The sequence below is a fragment of the Humulus lupulus genome, chromosome 5 (assembly GCF_963169125.1).
Source record: "Humulus lupulus chromosome 5, drHumLupu1.1, whole genome shotgun sequence".
NCBI classification, from domain to species: Eukaryota; Viridiplantae; Streptophyta; class Magnoliopsida; order Rosales; family Cannabaceae; genus Humulus; species Humulus lupulus.
This window is the reverse complement of record NC_084797.1, coordinates 124,064,462-124,090,562: the sequence shown is the minus strand read 5'-3', so window position 1 is coordinate 124,090,562 and position 26,101 is coordinate 124,064,462. Positions and strand designations below refer to the sequence as shown.

The 26,101-nt window shown below is 36.0% G+C and overlaps 1 protein-coding gene across 1 annotated transcript; it reads left to right on the top strand.

Moving 5' to 3' along the window:
* The first annotated feature begins 751 nt into the window (after positions 1-751).
* On the top strand, positions 752-10,497 carry LOC133779441 (pyrophosphate--fructose 6-phosphate 1-phosphotransferase subunit beta-like). The gene is made up of 14 exons (XM_062219402.1): positions 752-871; positions 2,073-2,237; positions 2,447-2,500; positions 2,594-2,700; positions 2,961-3,066; positions 3,734-3,797; positions 3,921-4,009; positions 5,738-5,869; positions 5,988-6,158; positions 6,248-6,363; positions 6,909-7,020; positions 7,192-7,276; positions 7,458-7,533; positions 10,095-10,497. The coding sequence occupies exons 1-14, from the start codon at positions 752-754 to the stop codon at positions 10,495-10,497; spliced, it is 1,800 nt and encodes a 599-aa protein (XP_062075386.1).
* Positions 10,498-26,101: the final 15,604 nt, after the last annotated feature.

The following is a 26,101-nucleotide window of genomic DNA, read 5'->3' as shown; positions in this document are numbered from 1 at the left end:
TATCATAATAATATTTTATAACATTTAAATATATATTAATATTAATTTTAAATATCTAGTCTTGTATTATATATTATTATAATAATGGTATTTTATAACATTTGAATTTGAATTTATATTAATATAATTATTATTTACAATATTTGAATTTATATTAATATAATTGATAAATAACTATATTTAAGTTAGTTTTAAAGATATATTTTGTTAAATAATTAGAGTATTCCGTTAAAGTTAATAAAACAAACCGTTAAAATCAAGAATTTTTGTTATCTACACAAGCAACGTGCAATGCACGTTTGTTTAGTTTTATTTATAGAATTTATTAAATTTGAATCATTGTCATATAAATTCTAAATAAATAAATAATATTATATATAAAATAATTACATAAACATATTAAATGAAAAATTAAAACAAAACATTATTTATGATTTTTTTAAATATATATAATATGATCATCTTTTTAATCATAAATGATAATTTTTTTAATAAAAATTAAGATTATGTAATATATATTATTATTATAATGATATTTTTTTTTTGATCAAGAAGAATGAGAACTTCATTAATCAACTGAACAGATACACCCTCCAACTCACCAAAAGCTCCTAAAAAGGGAGCTCCACCAAACAGTACAAACTAATTACATAAGTAATCTCATCAAGTAATTTCTCTCAAGCCTATTCAAGTTTCTATTTTTTACAAAAAGTAATTTGTACTTCACTATATTTTTAACGTCATTCACAATATGAGAGACCGAATTGGAATAGCCTTCAAAAATACACCTATTCCTATTAATCCAGAGATAATAGATGATTGCTGCAAGAATAGCAACATTGATACAGTGCACCATTCCAGCCATTTTCAGGTTCAGCCAACTAGTCCAACTATTGTAATCCTTAGGCCAAGCATTCAAGCCTAACCAATTAAAGATCTGATCAACTACTCTACAAGACAAACTACATCTGAAGAACAGGTGCTCATGAGATTCGTAACTGTCACCACACACAGGGCAGTCCAAGGAGTCCAAGTCAAGATGAAACTTGACCATATTATCTCTGGTTAGGAGCTGGGTATTCACTACTTTCCACAACATAAAACGGTGCTTAGGCAAATTCAAATAATTCCAGACAGCTTTATAATAGTAGCAGATCTGAGTTTGAGTTAACGAACTGTTATAAAGGGCTGAAGACTTGAACTTACCCGAACAACCAGCAGCTTCAATATCTGAACTTGTAAATCGGATTCTCAAATGACAGAGCTTACGCCAGTACTAGCTCATGTTTGTTTTAAGCTCATAAGACCAGAAAGGGGCACCTTTAAGATAAATGGAATTGATCCATTTGACCCAAAGCATGTCACTCTTTCCTGTGATGGCCCAGACAAATTTAGCTAGGATAGCATGGTTCCATTTAATCCCATTCTTGAACCCAAGACCCCCATAAGACTTCGGGAGACACACCTTGTCCCAAGAGGCAACATGAATTTTACTCCTGTTACCATTAACACCCCATAAAAATCCTCTACGTCACTACAACAATATTTAGTATATATTACATTAAAAAATAGCATATATTTAGAAGTGCTATTATTGGTGTGGGATTAAAAACACACGGAAGACATATTTTGGTGCCATATGAATAAAACTCAGGCGCCAAAATGAAATTTTTTTTTAGTCTCATCTGCCAAATTCCCTAAATCTAAGTTACCCGAAAGATTTCTCTCAGCCTCCATCTCTCACTCTTGTCTCGTCTCTCCGCCCTCTCCGCCTCACGAAGTCTCACTCTCGTCTCGTCTCTCCGCCCTCTCCACCTCACGAAGTCTCTCTCTTGTCTCGTCTCTCTGCCTCACAAAGTCTTCTCAACTTATCTCTACCTCACGAAGTCAACTTTACGGCCAGCCATCTGCCTTGGTGGTGCCGAGCGATTCTGACTCTAACGATTCACAGAAAAAGTTGAAAATTGGTGTCGTTTTGTCCGGAGGCCAGGCACCTGGAGGGCACAATGTCATTTATGGAATTTTTGGTGAGAATTTTTTGTTATCATAATTCGTTTTCTTGCAGTTAATAGTGTCCAGTATGGTTGAGTTCATTCATTCTGTGCTTCCTGGTAGATTACTTGCTGGAGCGTGCTAAAGGCAGCGTATTGTACGGTTTCAAGGGAGGTCCAGCTGGAATCATGAGGGGCAAGTATGTGGAACTTACACCAGAATATATTTACCCGTACAGAAACCAGGTGAGAGTTTGGACTATGGTTTGGTTTTGTCATTTATGCGTGGAGGTCCATGATCATGTGTAAAGATAGCTGCTTCTGAGTGTTCTAATTTGCTCAGAAGATATAGCGCATCCATTCTATTCTAGTGATTTATACAAAATTCATACATGCGGTTGCTGGCATTTTAACCAAGATATTGTATTTGATTGGAGAAAATTTTCTTTTATCAGGGTGGTTTTGATATGATATGTAGTGGAAGAGATAAAATTGAAACTCCAGAGCAGGTGACTTTTTTTTTTCTTTCTTCACAGTTTCATGTTAAGTTTTATTGACACATTAAGTTCATAATAAATTGTTTAAATGCATTTTCCTTTTAGTTTCAACAAGCTGCAGATACTGCCGCGAAGCTTGATTTGGATGGACTTCTTGTTATTGGTGGGGATGACTCGAACACAAATGTCTGCCTCCTTGCTGAGAATTTCAGGTATATAACTAATTTTTTTCTTTCTAGAAAAATCTTGCTTGGCAGATGGAACTATTGCCTGTATTTGTCTTCATATGTCATTCATGTAATCCATGGATCCATCTATTTTTTAGGTGCTTGTATCAGTGTATGGGACCCATCCAAATAGAATTTAGGGATTCTTTATCTAACAGTTCGACAGGGTTACAGGAGTCTTGCCTTTAACACTGTTTCGTTGGTTTGTTTAACACAGTTTGGTTTTTTTTCTTTTGTTCAACCAGGGGAAAGAATTTGAAAACTCAGGTGATTGGGTGTCCAAAAACCATTGATGGTGACTTGAAATGCAAAGAAGTCCCAATAAGCTTTGGGTTTGATACTGCTTGCAAGGTGACTGCAACTAAAAGAAATTTTTTATTACTTGAACCCTTAAATTTCTTTGTGGTCCTTTCCATATATCGTGTAGGAAATTTTGGAGCAGCAATCTTTATTTTTTAGCAGATACGAACTTCAACCCCACTAGATTGAAAATTTTATCCATGTACCTGATGATAATTTTATTTGTTGAAGCATTTTTTTTTCACTGCCACTAGGTTATATTTATATTCCGAGAATCATCTTATTTACTTGCTAATTCATTATGGTCATGAACTTATGAATTTACTTTAAGCATCAACCTTTACATGTTAAGAGAAGGAACTTCTCATAGAAAATTGTTTGCAGATCAGTTGGTTAATTGTTGTGTGGGCCATCAACTATAACTAGCAAGAAAGTTTGGTGATGCTGTGTTTGATGAAATAAAGTATATTATTCAATGTACCTTGTCCTGCTTAAGAAACTAATTAGGTGTTAAAGTTATTATTCTAACAGGTTTATTTCCTAAGAAATTAAAAAAAAATACTTCATTGGATCATGTATATAATACTGACTTGATTAGCCTAAGTCTTGTTCTGCCTGATTTTCCTTGGCATGAATAGTGTGACACTTTCTATGATATGCAAGTAACAGATACACTGAAGGAAACTAATAATAATGTGATGCACTTCATTTTATTCAGATATATGCAGAAATGATTGGAAATGTCATGATAGATGCCAGATCAACTGGAAAATATTATCACTGTAAGTATGTTGGTTGAAAGTCATGGAACATGTAGTGATTTAGCTTTTAGATTACATTTTAACCCATATTATCTTTTGATTTGCACTCTACCGTGCTTAATGAAATTTAATTGTCAACTACAGTTGTGCGGCTTATGGGGCGTGCAGCTTCACACATAACACTTGAATGTGCTTTGCAAACTCATCCAAACATTACAATTATTGGAGAAGAGGTACCTTTGAATGACTTGTCTTGCCTTGTATAGCTGCTCGATTAAAATTTATACAAATGCAGTTGCACATAGATGTTCTGGTATGTAGACAAGGTACAGTGTTGTTGCTTATTTTTTAATACACGCAAGTGCACGTATCATACAAGTAGTACTCACACAGGTGAGGTCGAACCCAAGGGAATTGTAGCTAAGTACTAACAAAATTGGATCTATATTTCTATTTGGCAACAATAAAATTTGGTGTTTAAATAAAAATGCAGAAAACTAAACAAGCAAAATCAACAAATAAGAAATTAAGGGTTTAACAATGGATGTGAAGATAGGGATATGATTTCAATTGCTTCGATTACCCAATTGTTAACGCTAGTTGACTATTCTTCTTCTTTCAATGAAATGACAGATTATAAAATTACCTAAACTCTTTTCAGATCATTTAGGTTCTAAATTGCATTGTCAACTATTGCATTTCTGAGATAGCACAACAATCAATTTGCTTTAAGTAATAATTTATAAGTCGCATAAGCTATGCGAATACTTTCGTTTCGCATCAAAACCTATGTTCATTCATTTAGAACATTCCTAATATTCACTTTTCAGATTTCACATTAGGATCATGAATCATGCTCAAGATGATCAATCTCAAACATACATTAAGCACAAAGATGAACAACTTTCATAAACAAGCAATAAGAAATAATCAAATAGCATTAACCATGGGATGATTTCAGTCAATATCCATCAAATCCCTAATAAGAGTTTAGTTCATCATCTCAAAATTCAAATCCATAATCAAACTAAACAATAACATAGGAAAAATCAAAGAAAAAGAGGATGAAACTAGATGGGGAGTTGTCGGAGGTCGCCCACGCTTGTCCCAAAATCCGTCTTCTCTTGTCTTTTCTCCCTTTTTTTGGCTGTTTTCCTGTCAAAAATCGCGATCCCCTTTTCAGAATGAAGACCTCATTCTATATTCTCTCCATAATGACGAAATTCCCCTTAAAAATTCTGAAGTGTACGGACGCCAGCGCCGCGGCGCCAATACCTGCGCCGCGGCCCTACTCGAAAAATGCAAGATCTCGAGTTTCTGGAAAGGGGCTCGCCGCGGCTCTAATATGCAAGAGCGCCGCGGCCCTAATTAACATTTCAGCACAATACACTCCAAATGCTTGATTTCTACACAATTCACTCCAAAAGCCCAAAACATAAGCTGAACCTGAAATCAAGCAAAAACAAGCATAATTCCGCTCCAAAAACACAAGAACCATTAAAAAGACACTGATAAAGACACTTAAAAAGATAGGCTAAAATTAGCCTAACAAGTGTCTTGATATGGAACACAATTTGAAAAGTTAATTTTGTTTAGTCGGTTCTATTTTTAGAATCAGTATCGTTATGTTAAAGGTGTGTCCACATTGGGTTCAAACTATTAGGATTGACAGTATGCATTACTAAGCTACTGTGACCTTAAAATCTATTTTTGCTGATTGGTCAATCTTGTAAAATGTCTCCATTTACTGTGACATGGTGCAAACCTGCTTTGCAGCTACCCGCCATTTGAAAGAAAAATTATGAGACCTTGGTATTTCCTATTCATGGAGATATTTAAGATTTCTGTACCGCATTGAAACTTTTTTTTGTTAAGCAAAAGTCGTTGTTTGTAGATGAACCTGAAGTACTGTAATAGAGCTCTTTAAAAATATAATCTCATCAGGTATTTATCCTGTGCAGGTTGCTGAAAAGAAGTTGACACTGAAAAATGTTACAAATTACATTGTTGATATAATCTCCAAACGTGCCGAACTTAGTTATAACTATGGTGTCATACTTATTCCTGAAGGTCTAATTGATTTCATTCCAGAGGTAAAATTATTGATCATATTGCTTTGTAAATTTATTCTTCATTTTTTGTTTGTATATATTTTGACCCACATTACAGTCAATTGATATGCACTTTTTTTGTAACTTTTTCAATTTGCAGGTGCAACAACTTATCGCCGAACTGAATGAAATTCTGGCCCATGAGGCTGTCGATGAAGATGGGCAATGGAAAAAGAAACTTGATGATCAATCATTACAGCTTTTTGAATTTTTACCTTCAGCAATCCAAGAGCAGTTGATGCTTGAAAGAGATCCTCATGGAAATGTTCAGGTATGTGCTATACATTACATTCAACTATTTCATTTGTACTGTTCTGGATATATTATGCAGTATTGTTCATTTACAGTTATTTTCATTAGGTTGCCAAAATACAGATAGAGAAGATGCTTATTCAAATGGTTGAAACTGAATTGGAGAAAAGGAATCAAGCAGGTGCATACAAAGGTGGATTCCAAGGACAGTCTCACTTTTTCGGGTATTTAATGTCTTTAGCCTAAATTAATTGAGAATGTATATTAGATGTTCTTTTTATAGACTTCAATTTAATGCATGTCCTTTTTTTAAGCTAAAGGGCTTCTGTATATATTAAATATATCCATAAAGATAATTCTATTAGTTATGGATAGATATACTAAGTACTAACTTCAGTTACATACTAAATATATTACTTTTTATAGTGGGTCTGTCTAAATTTACATATTGCTATAAAATTTGAAATTGGGACATGACTTATATGAAACTTAAAATCTGGCCATTTTTCTGAAAGCCCCAAATAGCTATCATTAATTTGAGTCGCAAATTCCAGTTATCAATGTCGCATGGCATTTTAATTTAGCTGATTGAGTTTGAGGATTTGCTTGCGAGATCTTGTTGACAACCTTGACTCATACCAATGGGCACAATTGTCTCGTAGCTTTACCACACATTATTAGAAATATAAATTTGTTAGAAAAGTAATGAAACTTTAAAATTGCTGGAATGTGGACGTTAAAATCACCCTTGCTATCTTTCAATGTGGAGGTATGAAGGAAGATGTGGTCTGCCAACTAATTTTGATTCTACCTATTGTTATGCATTGGGTTATGGTGCAGGAGCTCTCCTTCACAGTGGGAAAACTGGATTGATATCATTGGTTTGTGTCTTATTTTCCCCTATCCCCTTCATTTTTACCCTTTTTCTAATAGTTTCTTTCTAGTATGTTCTTGTTTCCAGTTATTTTATATTTTGTTATCCTGAGAATAAGTTTCTTGTAATTCAATAACTGGACTGTTTTCTCTTTATTGTTTCCTGCCTCATTATACAGGTGGGGAATTCGGCTGCTCCAGTTGAAGAATGGATCGTTAGTGGGACAGCTTTAACTGCACTAATGGACGTGGAGAGAAGACATGGTACTACTGTAACCTTTATTTATGCATTCAGACAGTAATTATCATCCATCAAAGTTCTCTGCCATCTGTAAATAAAAGTTTGCAAGGATAATTTTGGACAAATATTTGAAAATTTCTGCTCACTGCCCTTCTTGATGTTTTGTTTCTTATTTGAAATTTATGGAAATCTCATGTCTTTCAGGAAAGTTTAAGCTTGTGATCAAGAAGGCCATGGTGGAGCTTCAAGGTAATATCTTAGAAGCAGACTATTTACTTTGGTATATGGATTAGGTCATTTGCACAAGTTATGTCAATTACTGCTTCCTTAGTTGCGGTGCGAATGATAGGTCTGTCTATTAGGTTTGCTTAGCTCCTCAAATTTCTCAATAAAAATATTATAATTATACAATATGTATATACCACCATTTATAAACTTAGAAAAACAATATCTAGACTCTACTAGTAAATATTATATCTAGACTTTATCAATATAGCTAATTAACGAGAATAATATTCTAAATACAGTCTCTATCCTAACTCAGTAAAAAGCATGAAATAAGGAGTTCATATAAGTATAACACCAAAGACACCACCTTAAGTGAGTATAAGTATTGAAAACTTTTTTTTGAAATCTAGACACAACTGTTATTAACAGTTGAGAACCATAAGAAACACAATCCCCACAGCAAGGTGTATACATTTGTCTAATGTTGATGTGTTGTCCTCTTGTATTTGTCGGAGTTGATTTTGGCTTAAAGCCATCAATAAAATAGTGTAATATTTATAGTGACTTATTAAGTGAGATTAATTTTAATGAAATTTTGCTAGGAGATAGTTGTATATTTTCCATTTTCACTTTTCTCCTACTCTCTAATTCAACTATCTAATCTTACATTCTATAATGTATTCTAACCTCTCTCACACACTCACACATATATATATATATAATACTTATAAGAGCTTTGCATGCTTGGATATTTATGACATTGCTTAACCTCCAAATGGTATCTGTTAGTACTGATAATCTATAAAATTGTTTACACCACCTATATGTATGTATTCATTGTATATATATATATATTACATATGGGATTCCTGAACCGTGTTGCACCCCCTTCATACGTAATATATGTAAGAAAAACAGTCATCTAGATTGTGAGTACTGCATTTTTAAACCCATTAATTATTGTGAGCAGAACTCCAGAAAATTTTAAAAAAGTACGTCTACTGTAGTGATGATCAGAAGTTTCAGACCACATTGTGAGTACTGCATTTTGTAATTAAAAACCCAAATTTTAGTAAAAATAATTTGATATTGCTGACGACTACATGAAAAAATATTCATATGTATATAATATATATATACATGTAATTGGTCATGGTGACCTCTAACTCAAAAAGTTTCTATCAATATTTAAATAAATGCAACTAACTAGCCAACTAAAAATATAACTACCTGGTTTAGCAGCCTCTGTTTACCTGGTTTGGTGGAACAGAAACCAGTGCTTGTTTAATTTCTTTTCTATTTCTGTTAACAAGGCTGTATCTCAGGTGCAAGAGTGTTTAAAGGCTAGAGTTTCTATTGTGTCTCAAGCTAAGCTGAAGAGTAAAGACTTAGTCTTTCTTAAAAACCTGAATCTCTTGTAATTTTCGGATTGCTGGGCTCTCTTTGAGCTGGTTTTGTAATTGATTTTGTGTGTTAATAATATTCTTTGTTCATAAAAAAAAAAGTTCATTTGTGCTCTCATTCACTGGGGGAAGTTCCCCAAAATGAAAGTACTATAACTCGTTGTTGTGATCAAAATATTATCCATTGGTACTATATTATAGAATATACACACACATATATATATATATGCCTCTCTGTGTATGTATATTCTACTTATCTGCATTGTTTCATAAGGCCATGGCGAAATTAAATTCTCTCTCTTACTGGATCTCTCCCATTCCCAATTCAGAATTCTAGCAGTGACACTAAAACAGAGAATCTAGGGATTGAGAGGATGAAATGAGAGAGAAACAGTCTCGCTCTCACAGTAGCAGCTTTTCGAGTATATTTGTTTGTATAAGTATTGAAAACTTAACCATTAATAAAGAAACTTAAAGCCCAATCGATAGAGAGGACTCCTCAAAATTTATCAAATATTTCATATCTCAACTTAAAAGTCACATGTCTAAGGAAAAGAACTAAGTAAAACAAAGAAAATTGGGTTTCCTGCTTGGGCCACTAAGTTCTCAGATTGGACAGTTAGACTTAGTGCTGGGAAAAATGACAGCTTTAGTTTAACTCTGAATATGATTCATGCTGCAGTGGTTTATAATATTTGGAGGAATAGGAATAGATGCATTTTTGATGGGTTTTCACTGTCAGCTTATTGTATGGCCAAAGAGATTATTACTTTAGTTAAATATAGATTGTATATGGTTCATAGCAGGAAAGATGTCCCTCATCTCAAGCTTTTCTTAAGAAAGCTTCAAATGTATGTAATGTGAGGGTGGGTTCTTGATTGGATTGTATTGGTTCTGTTTGGGCAGTTTGCCTTTGTGTATATGCTTGTTTGTTCAATGAAGTATTATTTCTTCTTGATACAAAATAAAATAAAATAAAAGACTTTGTGGATTCCCTTTGATGACAAAATGCTTGGATGAAGTGGGAATTGAAACTTTGTTGCCTAATACAGTGAAAGACCATAAGAGCATTGATTGGAATCTATTGAGTGTTGAACTTGGATAGAACAGTAATAACTATCAAGAAACTGTATCAACTGTCAAGAAAATATATTAACAACTAAACAGTCTTGTCTTAACTGCTAAAACAGAATAAGAGCTGAACTTTGAGGAAGATAACTGTTGTGAAAGAACTTTCTAAGAGGCTGCAATCAAAGAGACCGAGAATGAAACTTGTCTTGTCACAGCTATTTTCCCAGAACACCACAAATCTTGAAAATATGGCTTTTAAGAAGGCTTTTGTAGAATCTGGTGACCAATCTCATGTTAAGGAACAAATTGGTACCATGACTGAGAAAATTGGCAATTCTGACAAGGTTACATCAAAGGTTTCTGAAGCTTGTAGCAGTAGTAGTACAAAGTCAAAGGTTTCTGAAGCTAGTAATAGTAGTACAAAGTCAAAGGTTTCTATAACCAGTGGTATTAGTACAGAGACAGTGGTTTCTGAGCCCAGCAGAGAGTCAAAGGTTCTAGTACAGGAAATAAAGAAAAAAGATGCTTGTTGCATTCAGTGATAGGTGTTGAGTATATGTGAAATCTGTAACTCTATTGTGTTTACAAATTTCATCTACAGAAACCAAAATATACAAAATAATTATAACATTGAAATCTATAAGATGGTTCAGTTTTAATCAATGATCATTTGAGTATGTAAATAATATCTATGTCTTCGTTCATGTAATTTTTATTTTGATCTTATAAGCATGTTGTTCCTTTAATATGAGATAATTGTGACATGACTTTTTGATTTATTGGGTTCTCTACAACAGTTTCTAAATTTCTTTAACTCTTTCAGAAATTCAGAAAAGAAGACAACCAACTTTAGGGAACTGAGGCATTTATAAAGGGATCTCATATTTTCATCTCAGTTAGGTTTGGTTCATTTGGCTATTTTTTCACTTTCAAGGTATTCATTATGTAATTTTTTTTAATGATGAATCCTAATTAAAGGTCGAATGATGTTGATAGTTTATTAATTGGTATGTAATTTTGCTTTCATTTTAGTGGCTTCAGTGGATTTCAAATTGGAGGGAACTTTATTTGCAGTAGTTTGTAAGAGGTATGTTTTCTTTTATTTTTGTTAAAATACTTTGCAAATGTTAGAGGAGTTTGAATATCTTAGATATTCATCCATAGTGAAGTAGGTTCTGAGATTATTATTATTGTGTGCTGCGGTGATAAGGGAAGGTTGAGAACTTGTGTGTATTAGTGAAGTAGGTTCTGAGAAATTTGTGTGCTGCGGCGAGATAAGGAAGAAAACTTGTGTGTTGATTGAATATTTTGAATTGATAATGATTGATGGTTGGTTAATAAATATGGCTGGAATGTTTTCTGATTTTCTGTTAGTCATTTTATGTATATCTAATAAACTTCAAAAACCATAGAAATTTGAAAGTAGAATCGAAACCCATGTGGGGAAATAAATTAGAATAATTATAGAAATAACTTCTTGCAATTCAAAAACTTGGGTAATAAAATGTAAAACATTTTTTAGTGCAAGGCCAGTACATAAAATTTTTTAGTTTGAATATATACATCAAAAACCAAATACAAAAGAAAGAGTAACATCGCATTAACAAAAGTACTATTTATAAGAAAATTCTCTGGATATTTTCCTGTTTAAAATGTATATATTAAGTGCAAGTCTTGTAGAATACCAAAAAAATTAGTTCTAGCATATGAAAAACAAATGCATACATTGAAAATAAAGAAAATAACTAAAGAAGTTAACATGTTCCTTTTTATTTTTTTTATGGAAAGTAAAGAAAAGAACTAAAGAAATTAACATGTTCCTTTTACTTAATTATTTTAAGTCATAACGGTACTTAATAACGCTATGGTAACTATATATAGTTTTAAAAAACCAATGTAGTCTAGTACAGATAGATTGATAATTCCATAAGAGTGGACCCTATTTGTTTGATAATATGTTTTCAAGTGGTCCAGAAGAACATAAGATAACAGTCTAGCTTCAATCATTTTGGTTGGATCATTTTCCATTTTTGACCCTTTGATTCTTCTTTCTCAATGATTGATGCTATTCATACGTACCTACAAATTATGATTACTACAAAATAAAAAATAAATAAATATACAGCATTTGAACCTTAAAATTTGATTCAAAATATCTAGTGGATCCATCCAAAACAAATGTATATTCACAGTTCATGTCAACACTAACTATATATCTATAACTAACCATCACACAGTTTCAATTTATTGCAATTGTTATGGTTTAATTTTAGTTTTTTTTTTATTTTAAATAATTTAAATTTACTTTTAATTAATTATATTAAGACACATGTATATAATTAGTTAGAGCACAAGTGAGAGAAAGAGACAAGTTAGAGAGAGAATCCGAATAAGTCTGATTATTCTTGAAACAAGTCTTACAATGTTATTGTTAGGTCTTTACACAATCTTAACTCTGAAACTATCCTAATAATACAAAGATAAAACTCTTAATCCTAAAAACATGAAAGATTTAATGTAATATGCTTCATAAGATGTAATGTAATAACCAATATTCACGAGTTCATGAGTAGGTGACAAGCCAAAAACATCAAACAGTGCAAATAAATCTTCTAAATTATGAGGATTTGAAGCTTTATTATCCATAAAACAGTAACTACTAGGTCCAATAGTGTTATGAAATTAAATTTTCTTATTCGTGAGATTCTCTTGGCCCTTGAAATATTTTGGCCCATGTAGAAATTACAAATTAGCTCCCATCAGTCACTCTCGAACAGACAAAGAATTAATCAAATTTCATGTTATTTTATTGCTGAAACTCCTTTCCCACGCAACAATTGACTTTTTTATAAATTTTAAATTGAAAAAGGAAAATGCTACCCAAAAAGAAAACTAAAAAAAAATAAGGAAAGAAAATGGAATAATCAGCTTATTCTTGTGACCTTAAAACTCTTATAATTCTTTTAAAAAAAAATATCATACCTCAAATCTATGATATTGATCAACAGCTGTGTTTGCATTACAAAAGTCTAAAATTCTCCCTGTAATACCATACAAGTAACAAACATCAACCACTATATCTTCATCTAATGCTTAGAAAAGAAATTATGCATTACTTAAAAGTTATCGAACAATTTTTTTGAAGTTCTCACCTGGTTGTTTTGTAAATGTATCCCATATATTAACTCCTTTATTTCCCTCATTAGAAGCTCCCTCAAACTACCATATTGAAATAGATATCAAATTCTTGAACTGACAATACTCTTTATATATATACATATATATATGTATATCTCATACTCCAATTGCAATATGTTTCCTAAATGAAAATACAGAGAAAAAATAACAGAAGTGTACCTGGTAAGCTGAAGAAGCAGTTCCAAAAATGAACCCATCTGGGAAATTAGCTATGCTGAGAGATTTTATACTTCCAAATATAAATATATATTTATATCAAATATATATATAAATATAAATATATATAATATTTCTTTGAGATGAGGATTGGAAATGCCAGAATTATCTCAAGTTTAGCAATAAGACTAAATAAACAGCTTAAATTCATTTCTGAACTCAAAATCAAGTAATTTTAAAAATCAAATCATATAGTATATTTTGGTTGATACAATTTTGTATTTACCATTACATAGACTTATCAAAATTTTTCTTTTTGTTGGTTAGAACAGGACAACTAAGTTGGTGATCATGTTGGATAAAAATTGGCTGCGCTTCAATAGGTAATAAGAATTAGGGATTTAATTAGTGCTAGCTTAGTAAAATTAGTAACTTAATGTATTTGTTACTAATATATTATAAATATGAACTTGTCTTTGAATTGTAGAGCCTCGGATGAGTATGGAGAAATTATTACAGAAGGTTATTTGATCTCAAGTGACCCAAAGGATGAGGTTCACCATGTTCCTCTTGGGCCTAGTGCTATGAAAGTGGGGATAGATCTTGTGAGAAAGAATGATGCATTTCTGTGGAGGCCTTCAACAATTATGTCTACTATAGAAGATGCTGTAGGTAGTATAATTGCATGGCCAGTTGATAAAGTTATAATTAGGTAATTAACTTTTTTTATGTACTCTTTTAGTTTACTATAACTTTAAGTTGAAGCATTACTTATTTAAATTTTGTTGTAGCTAAACAAATGGACTCACAACAAAGACAAGTGCACAAAGGATGATGAATTGAAGGATGGAGCAAGTTTCACGCATGGTTTACTTTTGTGTATCTTGTAATGTTTCTATTTTTCATTTTTGAAGTCAAAATTGTTCAAGATTATAAAATTTTATTATGTTATGCTTTCAAACTTAAGTTAGAACTAAGATCTCATGAAGTAGACACATTCATGGTTTGAATTAGTTATTGTTTAATGTAATACTTATGGTTTATCAATCTATTGAGAATTACATTTTATGATTAATTTTGATTTTTTTTTATCAAAATACAATAATGAAAATCTTTTAATTAAAAAAAAAACCATATAAGTATACTTATCAAAATAAAATTTAAAATTTTATTACTATATGTTATGATTCAAAAACATATTATAAGCGTAAAAAATCGTTATGGTTTATATAATATAACAAACTAAAAATGTTATAAAAATAATCAAATGTAACAGTTGAAAAGTGTTATGAAAAAAGTACAAGATTAAACTTCAAATTTATAACCAAAAACTCTATCTAAATGTTATTATTTGAATATTATAGCACCTAAAAATGTGTTATTGAATAGTTTAAGATAACACCGAACATAACATTCAAAAACTGTTATAGAAAAGACTGGACTTTTAATAACAGGGGCTATGTTAGCATTTTCAGAAGTGCTATCAATAGTCCCGGTTAGCGGTTTTTAAGTGTTATGAATACTGTTTTTTCTTGTAGTGATACAAATTTTCTCAACCTCCTTAGTCACACTGTGAGGCAGCACAAAGATGCTCATCCAGTAGTTGCGAAGACCAAACAACACAGAGTGAATCAACTTGATTCTTCCAGCAAATGATAAATGCCTACTCGCCCAAGAATGCAGCCTCTGATTTATTTTCTTGATAATAATGCCACAGTCTTCAGCTTTCCATTTGGTAGGCCTAAGTGGCACCCCCAAATACTTGAAGGGGAACACTCCTTCTGTGAGATGAAGATCATTGAGGATAGCACTCTTCTCATTAGACTTAACACCACCAAAAAAGACTTGCGATTTGTCCTCACTGATATGTAACCCTGTCATTTTACTGAACTCAGTCAGAACCTCTTTAATTACTAACACTGACTGCCTTGAACCTTTGCTGAACTGGATTAAATCATCTGCAAAGCAGAGGTTAATGAGATTTAAACCCTTACACAAAGGATGATACCTGAATAAGGAGTGGGAAGCAGCTAGCTGAAGCCTTCTAGTTAGATATTCCATGATTAGGATAAAGAGCAAAGGTGATAACGGGTCACCTTGTCTCAACCCTTTCTCACCTTTGAAGCTGCCTTGCACCCTCCCATTCATAGTAATAGAATAGGTTGTTGACCAAAGACATATCATCACCCTTTGAACAAATTTTTCAGGCAAGTTGAAGGCATTGAGCAAAGCCTAAAGAAAGTCCCAGTTAACAGTATCATAGGCCTTGCTTATATCTATTTTGATGGTGCATCTAGGAGAAACTGTCTTTCTCTTATAATTCTTCAAAAGATCTTGCAATATCATCACATTGTGAGCTATGAATCTGCCCTTAATGAAAGCTCCTTGGTTTTGGTTGACCAAGGAAGGAAGCACTCCCGCAAGCCTCAAACACATCAATTTAGAAATGCATTTGTAAATTGTAGAACAGCACGCAATAGGACGGTAATCAACATCTCTCGAGGGGTTATCCTTCTTAGGAATTAAAGATATCATTGTAGCATGAAACTCAGAAGGCATACTCCCTGTATTGAAGAAATCCATAATTGCTTTGCAAAATTCAGCTCCTAAAACAGGCCACATTGTTTTGAAAAAACCCGAACCATACCCATCAGGCCCTGGAGATTTCTCATCTGGAATACTGATTAGAACTTTCTTTATTTCCTTATTCGAGAAAGGTTTGAGTAAAGCAAGCTGCTGCTCCAGGCTAAGCCTAGCACCCTTTTCCAAACACTCAACATTCAGCCTCATAGTGGTTGTGTTTTTGCTCCCCATATAACCATGAAAGTGGTTTAAGAAATGATCAACAACTTCAGAAAAATTATCATTAACAGCACCTTGGTCAGTAACAAAAGATGCTATCCTGTTCTCCACCTTCCTTTTCTTCAAAAAAGAGTGAAAATAAGAAGTATTCTCATCCCCTTGTTGGAGCCACTTAACCTTACTTCGTTGTCTCAGAAAACTGAAGTACATCTTCTCTTTACTGCTTAAAGTCTCAGCAGCAGTCTTTTCCATTTCCTGGTAAACTATATCTCCCGGGTGAGCTTGAGCTTGCTGTCTAGCATCAATAAAATTGGCTTTAGCTTCAAAGTAGGCTATCCCCACATCTCCAATAGTAGCCTTATTAAACTTCTTAAGGCTATGTTTTAACCTCATGAGTTTATAGTAGATACCTTTCAAACCCCTAACAGCCAAAGGCTTCTCCCAACTAGCAGTAACTAACTCCTTGAACTTTGGGTGTTCAGCCCAAAAATTATAATAGCGAAAAGGCTTAAGCCCAATCTTCTCTGAGACAGTAGCAGCAACCACACAGGAGAAATGGTCAGAAATAGATTCCCAAGCAAAATGGGCTGTAGTGTTAGGAAAAATATCATGCCATTCCTCATTGGCAAACGCATGATCTATTATAGAATAGATTCTACTAGTGCCATCTTGGTTGTTAGACCAAGTAAAATTCGAGCCTGATCTTTTAAGTGCTTCCACATGAACTTGAGCTTGCCATAAAGTAGCATCAGTCAAGTCATTTATAGATATAGGATTCCCACCAGATCTGTCTTCACAATTGAACATTGCATTGAAATCTCCAAGCAACAGCCAAGGCTTCACAGGAAACCTAAGACTCAATAGATCAACCCATAAACTTTTCCTCTCATCATTGGTGTTTAAACCTTGAACAAACGTAATACAAAAAGCTTCTTCCTCACCAGACATTTTCACATAGCAATGAACAAACTGAGAAGATTCAGCAATGACTATCACTCCAACAAAGCTTTTCCTCCAAATAATAAGCAAACGACCTTCAATGGTTGGGCTATTATAGTAATCCCAACTACTGAATTTATTCATCATCATCTCTTTAATCTTGTTATCCTTCAACTTGGTTTCAAGCAAGGCTCCAACTCCAATTTTATTCAGACTACAAAACTCTAAAGCAGAATTTTGTTTATTCTTGTTATTTACACCCCGAACATTCCAACTAGCAACATTGCAATTATCCATCATCAAGTGATAGCAATACCTGATCCCTTTGCCTCAATTGGCACTAGCACCTTCTCCAAACTAGTCCATGACTCCTGCAAAACACTGAAAGCATTCCCAGTTGGCCTCCCTGCCTTTCGACTGTATTGTTCTTTTCGAAATAAGCCATTCTTTATCTTGAGTCGGATGATCATTATCTTTGTTATTCGGAGTCAAATCTTGACTAACCTTTTCCACTTCAACCAATGGCTTTGGCTCCTGTTCTTTAGGAACTACAACAGGCTTTACATTATTAATCTTCTTCCCTTTTTTCTCAGTTTCCCACTTACGACAATCAGCCATAATGTGCCCATACCCTAAGCAGTTCTTACACTTCACAAGAAGCCATTCGTAATCTATACCCTGCTCCACAAGTTGCCCATGTTCATTTAGAAATTGAATAATGTGAGGAGGTGAGTCCGTAATGTCCATCTCAACCAAGACTCTAGCGAATTGGACTCTAGTGCAATCTCTAGTATGTTGATCCACCATGATTGGTTTCCCAACAGTACTAACTAAGGCACTTAAGCTCTTGCTCCCCCAGTATTGAAGACCAAGGTCATGTAAATGGATCCATAATGGCACAGATTGAACAAGTTTAAGCGTGTTCAGATCTGTAGACCAAGGCCTAATGATAACTGGCTTTCGATCAAATTGAAGCACCCCTGACTCCAGGACCTGATCTCTAGTAGCATCATCATTAAATTTTACCATAATCAAACCCATAGTAATTCTAACCACTTGAGCAATCCCTAGGTGTCCCCAAATCCGCTTGATGAAACCCTCAAATACAACCATAGGAGGATTCGCTCCCAGAACCATGCATATAACAGCCGAACTCCAGTTAGCAGCTTGCATCACAACCTCCTCTGGATCCACTTGAGCTATCTTCATCCCATCCTTTATCAGAGGTTTAGAATATGATAGCATTGAATCACGCGCAAACATATTCTCCTTAGAAAAGGATTTTCAGTGAGTCTTTGCTGATTCTTGGTAATGACCCTGGCCTATCTCAGATTCAAGCTTCGACTCCACCTCCTTAGCCCAGCTCGAGCTGTGCTGAAGATTCGTATCCAACTTCAAACCAGATAGAAGCTCACGACTGCTATTAATCTGATTGACTTCCCCTGAATTCACCACTTCTGCAATTAGATCCAATCTAGCTGAAGAACCAGCATCATCTGCTACATCTTTTCCTTCATGAAAATCAACAGTCGAACCTCGATCGGACATTTGAAAAACTGGCTTTCGAACCACTCTCTTCTTCTTCGCCATGGAAGAGAGAAAACAGGGAAACGCGCACCTTTTCAAATATGTAAATATCTAGTCTTGTATTAAATATTATTATAGTAATAATATTTTATAATATTTGAATAGTAAAAAATTAGGATTATATATTATTATCATAATAATATTTTATAACATTTAAATTTATATTAATATAATTATGAAATATGTAGTCTTGTATTTGTTGACCTATGAAATTGGCTAACGGTCGTATGTACAATATACGACACATTTTGAATTGAATCACTCGATAGATAATTACACAGATGAAAAGAAGTATTCACTCGTTACTAATTTGCCCAGAGTTTCTCCTTAAAATATTCATCACATCCCCTACAATGAAGCCCTGGATCCTTTATTTATAATACCCAGGGGCTGTTACATGATCAGTATTACTGGGATCGTGGTTCGGTACACGATTATTGGGTAGTGGAGATACATGTTCACCTCCCCGTGATTATGAGATCATGGGCCTCCTCGTTGTTTTTGTAGATCGTGGTAGACGATGCACAATTGAAACCTCTTGGAAAAGGCTAAGTCTAGGTTGGTCTATGAGACTTAGGTGCTAGGTCTAACCACCCTTTAGAGCTTGGGTGCTAGGCCTAATGACCCTCTTGGTGCTAAGCCTGCTAATCTTCTAGGTGCTAGTCCTGATGACCTTCTTGGTGCTAGGCTTGATGACCTTCTGGGTGCTAGGCTTGATGAGTTTAGCTTGAACGAGCGTGAATTTCATTGAGCAAAGTGTAGTTGGGAGTTTAGGCCGACCATCCTATGAAGAATAGGGTGGGCAGACTACCCCTAGGGGTTGGGGTCAGGCCGACCACCCCATGGGGGTTTAGGCCTGGTCGACTTCCCTATAGGTCCTAGACCTATCTTTTTTGCTCAACAGTCTTTTTTCAATACTTTGTTGCTTTTCCCTGACTTGTGATGCCGCGTGTTGCTTTCTCATTCGCCACGTCATCTCTTGATTTTTGAGGGATAACATTTGCCCCCCCAAGTTTATCGAAATGTGTTCAACATTACAGTAAACTGGATCTGGCCCGAGAAACATATCCTAGCAGTACTCTAAAAGAAAAGTCCCTCGGGACATTACGTAGTACTTTTATCAACTATCGATAATTTGCTCGGCACATATTTTTAAAGGATAATTGTAATTCCTAAAAGTAATTATATTTTTTAAGGAAAATTAATTTCTTAAGAATCTAGTATATTTTTCAAGGAATTTTGAAGTCCTAAAAAGATAATATATTTTTCATGGAGTTTTGAAGTCCTAAAAATATAATATATTTTTCAAGGATATTAATTCCTAAAAATACAAAATATTTTTCAAGGAATTTGATTTCCTAAAAATATAAGATATTTTTCAAGGAATTTGAATTTTTAAATACCAGATATTTTTCAAGGATTTTGAATTCCTAAAAATATGGTTAGCCTGAGAGGCTATAAGTAGAGACTCACTCATCACATTCTCAGATCCATGTGCCTATACTATATGGTATTTTGAGCGTGATTATCCAATTCTTCATCAACTCTGTATATCTTCACTTGGGTAAGTATTTTTTCCTCATCTCCACATCATTTAATTTAAATGCGCTTAGATTTGGTAGAAATACTTTGAATCTTTTATAATTTTGTCTGAATCTCTTGCTTTTCTCTGCTTTGATCACAACAACTTACTTGTCTAAACCAAAACCTTGTTTTTATCAAAAAATTTCTTGATCCTTGTCTCTTTCTGCATGAAGCTTTAAGGTTTATATGTCAGTAGGCCGACCACCTTCAGATTCATTAGCCTGGCCAATTTTTTTCAGGTTTGTCAAACCCTAACCTAGGCCGACAACTCTTGAGATTCACTAGCTTGGGCGATTTTTCAAGTTTATAAAACCCTAGGTCGACCACCCTTAAGTTTCCTTAGACTAGGCAATTTCCAGGCTTATAAAAATTAGGGTTGGGTGATTTTCAGGGCTTCACTTTTAGGCATAGGAGACTTCCAGGGTTTCAGATCCAAGCATAGGCGATATCCAAGTTTGTAAATTCCATCATGGGCTGACCACCCCTAGGGTTTCCCTTGACTTGTGCGATTTCCAGGTCAACATATCCCAGCATGGGCTGACCACCCCTAGGGTTTCCCTTGCCTTGTGTGATTTCCAAGCCTACATATCCCATCATGGGCCGAGCAGCCCTAGGGCTCCCTTAGCCTAGGAAATTTCCAGGCTTGTGAAGTTCATCATGGGCCGACCACCCCTAGGGCTTCCTTAGCTTGGGCGATTTCCAGGGTTACAAAATCCAACTCTAGACTGCATTCCCCATGTCCTGGGTGATTTCCAGGGTTCCTAGACCTAGGTGGTTGGCTCAAACCATAGCATAGGCCAACCACCATATTCCCTAGGCAATTTCCAGGGATCCAATATCTAGGGTGGTCGGCCCAACCATAGGCCGACCACCTGGGACCCTAAATTTTTCTTTTCTTTGGTTTCTTCAGTTTTGCTCCTTCGTAATGGATACGCCCCCCCAGCTATTGGCTTCATTTATGTTGATGTACTAACTTTTCATTTTTCCTTTGTTGTAGATGTCCAATTCCTCTTCGTCAAATAAGTCTGTAAGTGAGCGTACTCCACAAGAGTTATTGGATATGGTGAAAAGGATTCTTCCTCGCTCCACTTTATATGTATTCAGTGAGGAAGATTTCTTGAAAAGGTATAGCCCAATGGCGAGAGTAAAATAGACAACTCGGCAACCCTTTGAAGATAATCCTCATATTGTCAGGCACATCACTCAAGGCTCTTCGTCTAGCTCTTCTCAGATCTCTTCTCAGCATAGTACTCCTCGTGGATATCAAGGCACATCTCAGGAAAGTCATTCTTCTCAGCGGAGTTTTTCTGCTCAACGAGACTCCTTGCAACGCCCTTTGCATCGGGATACCTGTTGGGTTCCCCACCACTCTTCTTCTAAGCCAGAACATACCGAGGACTCTCATTTCCAGGCTACTCATCCTCAGGAGCGTTCTATTCACAGGTTCTGGCCTAAGGTGGTTCGCCCTTCTCCCAAGTGGAAGATAGTCTCGCTAGCTGCGAAGCAGAAGAAGAGACGACAAAAAGAATTCAACTCATCAGATTCCAGGACCACCTTTGCCAGTGAGATTATATGGAAATCTGTTGGGAAGCCTCGCCCTAATGATTACAAGGTGGTTTGGTTCAAAGGGGTTTCCTCTGACATGAATGAAGAGAAGGTAAAGAACTTAAGGAAGACCTTTGACCTCTCTGGCGTTTCTATTACTATCCCTGGTCCAGATGACAGAGCTGAGGACTCCCTATTGGGTGTGTGCGCTTGGACACGTTCTGCCATCAAGTCTGGCGCCCTATTTCCTCTTCATCCATATTTCTAGAGCATGGCAGATTATTTTGGTATTAGTCCCTCTCAGCTGGCTTCGAACGCGATCTTGGTTTTATCTGTGTTGTACATTATCTATCATCGTAGAAAATGGGCTGCTCCAGTACCTCATGAGATCCATTGCTTATTTGATTTGAAGACAAACCCTTCTAAGTGCAACTTAGAGTACTTCCACTTCCACCATTATACGAGCAAGGGTACCGACACTTTCTTGGAAGAGACCTCTGGAAATAGCAAGGCATTTAGATATGCCGAAAACTATTTCTTCACTAAAGATGCAGAGGCCAATTACTCCAAGTTTAAACACGTCGGGCCTTTTTATAGACCGCTCCCAACCTAAGCTATGACTGTTAGGGCTAAGGCGTTGATTTCCCTGACCCCTAAGGAGAAGAATGTCAAGACCCTCATTACTTCAGAGAAACTTAGGAAGGTTGGGTTGTTTCCTTCTACTATCGCCGATGTTTAGGATGAAGATGTTCCTAATCTCGTGAACGCCATAGACTCCTCGGGATCTATTCATATCGAGGAGGTACCCTCTTCACCCGTGCTAGCTAGACAGGAGGGTGATGAGGTGGGTGCATTCGTGCACTCACTGCTCGCTTCAGATGATTTTGTTGGGGACACATTTGAACTCAAATCTCATTAAGAAGGTTTGACACTTTTATCATCTTTACTTTATGTTTCGTCTGTATTTGATATCCCACTTATATTTGATCTTCTTTTGCAGGTCAGATATGTTCGACTTTGTTCACACCCAACAAAGGTCATCTCCAACCGAGACTAGCCCTTCCGTCCTAGCGGCCAAGAGGGCCAGGGTTGAGGCTGAGTCGATAATAGAGGCTCCTTTCGAGGTGCTTTCTCCAACTCCTTTGGCGTCTAGTCTTGTCGCAGAGGTAGAGCCATCCTTGCCTACGCCGGTTCCTCCCAGTATTATTGATGCAGGTGCCTACTCTTCTGCGCCTGCTCCCTTATTTGAGCAACACTAGTCTGCCATACTGAATTTAGGTGCCACCATGGACCAAGCATCCCATTTGGAGCAGATGACAATGACTTTTAATGCAATTAAGAATGAGGACTTGAGCACCATCCTCACGAAATCACTCCATGACATTTAGAGTGTAAGTCCTCTACAATTTTCTTTTTGTCCAGTTAGTTTGTGTGCCGGCGTTATCTAACACTTGTATGATTTTTTCAAGCGCTGATGTTGGTCTCCTATGTCCATGATAGGTCTATTGAGTATACCTCAATGCTTTCCGACCTTCATTATGAGCTTGAAGCTTTCCACCATGAGGTGCTAGACCTTAGGTGCGTTCTTGGCTCTAGGGATGCGAACATTACTTTGAAAGATGAAAAGATCAGCACTCTTCGTAGTACCGTGGAGCTTAAACAGTAGGAAGTGACTGAGCTGACTCTCAGGGTAACCCAGATGGAGGGGAAACTTGTCGATCAGCTGAAACAGTCTGAAGCTAAGAAGGAGAAGCTAATTCTCGACATGGATCAATTGCAGAAGGTTGCTCTTATCGAGAAGGAGCAAGAAGTCAAGGCTGCCAAGGACAAGGCTCCAGAGGAGTATTTAGAGACAGCTTTCTCTGGCTTCTACTTGACCTGGAAGTCCAACAAAGATCTGAACTTGGATTTCCTTCCCGAGAAGATACGAGCGAAAGAGCTTAGGAAGTTCCTGGCTCGTGAGATTGCCGAGGCTCGAGGTTGTTTTTCAGATGATACTCCTCACCCTAGTTAGTCTTCTTTTGGTCTCTTACTCTGTGTAACGTCCTGGGTAACCAAGACACTTACACTAAGTATTTTAAAATAGTGCAAGACTCGTTAATCGAGTCATTTGAACAATAATGTGTTTCTAAAGTCAACTATGAGGTTGGGCTTAAAAGATTTGATCATAAATAGTTAATTTCCATTAAAATAGATGTTTGGTACATGGGATCCCAAAAGCCACTCTAATGGAAAAATACAAATTTTAAGGCTCTGTCCCTGCGCTTTCTCTCAATTGAGGCGGATGAGCCGCTGACAATGTACACCTTGCCCCCAGAGCTCTCCAACTCATGGTTGGTCAAGCTTTTCTTTACCTTTACCTAAACCATGTAGCACCTGTGATCCAAGGCCCAGCATGAAAACCAAAGAAGACAGCAGATACATGTAGCAATAATGGTATTCGATCAAGCATAACTCATTCAATTTAATCATAAAATAGAGTACAAATATTGAACTAATCAATGATAAACACATAATCTCAAGTTCACAACTATTCAGGGTTAGCACACTTAAGCTGAGCCCCTTGTTGATTTTGTTGACACCGGTTTGCTTAAGGCAAGTTGCGTTCAGTAAGCTGACTCAAGCTCCCAGGTCACTTCCTCGACCTTGCTATTCCTCCATAATACTTTGACTAGAGGAATCATCTTGTTCCGTAGAACCTTGTCTTTCCGAACTAGGACCTGAACCGGTCGCTCCTCACATGACAAATTTGTCTGTAACTCCAAATCCTCATATCTCAACACATGAGTCGTATTCGAGACGTAATTCTGAAGCATAGAAATGTGGAATACATCGTGAAACCCTAATAATGGTGGTGGTAGTGCCAACCTGTAGGCCACTAGCCCGATCCTCTTCAGGATCTCTAAAGGTCCTATGAATCTAGGGATCAGCTCGCCCTTTTTCCCAAACCTCTTCACCCCTCGAAGTGGTGACACTCACAGAAACACGTGGTCCCCTACCTTGAACTCCATGTCCCTACGCTTAGGATCAACATAGCTTTTATGTCTGTTCTGTGAAGCGAGCATTCGAGCTCGGATCTTCTCATTAGCTTCATTAGTCTTCTGAACCAACTCTGGTCCCAAATACTTCCTCTCACCCATCTCATCCCAATGAATGGGTGATCTACACCTTCTTCCATATAGCATCTCATATGGAGCCACACCAAACGTTGATTGATAACTAATAGTAAATGAAAACTCAATCAACGAGAGATACTTACTCCAAGACCCCTCAAAGTCAAACACACATGCCCTAAGCATGTCTTCCAATACCTGAATGGTTCTCTTAGACTGTCCATCTGTCTGAGGATGAAAGGTTGTACTGAACTTCAACTGAGTCACCATAGACTTCTGCAAACCACCCCGAAACTTGGAGGTAAATATGGGATCCTGATTTGATACAATAAACTTGGGATCCCCATGGAGACGTACAATCTCTCTCATGTACAGGTCCATATACTGATCCACAGTATAGGTCATCTTCACTGGTAGAAAGTGAGCTGACTTAGTGTATCTGTCTACTATCACCCACACTGAGTCATGTAACCCCACTGTCTTGGGTAAACCTCCTACAAAATCCATAGTAATGTCCTCCCACTTCCACTCGAGAATACCCAAAGGCTGTAGCAACCCCGCTGGTCGGTGATGCTCAACCTTAACCAGCTAACAGGTCAAACACTTGGCCACGTACTCCACTACATCATTCTTCATCACAGGCCACCAATATAACGTCCATAGATCCTGATACATCTTTGTGGTGCCTGGCTAGAGTGAGTACGGTGTAGTATGGGATACATCAAGTATCTCTCGCCTAATAACCATATTCATCAGAACACAGATCCAATTCTTATATCATAGTAACCCAGTCTCTGAAATGACATAGTCTTTAGCTACTCTGGCTAGGACATTCTCTATAACCTCCTGCCACTGTGTATCATCCATCTGACCCTCTCTTATCCTCTCTAGGTGGGTTGAATGTAAGGTGATGTTGGCCAATCGACCCACAACCAACTCTATCCTTGCTTTAGTCATCTCCTCTGCTAACTCCTTTGGTATCTTTGTAGAACTAAATAACTATCTCGAGCCCCTCCGGCTCAATGCATCTGCCACCACATTGGCTTTCCCTGGGTGGCACAGGATATCACAATCATAGTCCTTCACCAACTCTAGCCAATGCCTTAGCCTCATATTCAAGTCTTTATGGGTGAAGAAATACTTCAAGCTCTTATGATTGGTGTATACTTCACACGTTTCTCCTTACAAATAATGTCACCGAATTTTCAATGCGAACTCCGCT

Bases quoted from the DNA above. Each gene is read 5' to 3' on its own strand.
- LOC133779441 (XM_062219402.1), top strand. From the start codon at position 752: ATGAGAGACCGAATTGGAATAGCCTTCAAAAATACACCTATTCCTATT. The intron at 2,701-2,960 runs GTATATAACTAA...TTGTTCAACCAG, and splicing joins CTCCTTGCTGAGAATTTCAG to GGGAAAGAATTTGAAAACTC. The intron at 7,277-7,457 runs GTACTACTGTAA...CATGTCTTTCAG, and splicing joins GGACGTGGAGAGAAGACATG to GAAAGTTTAAGCTTGTGATC.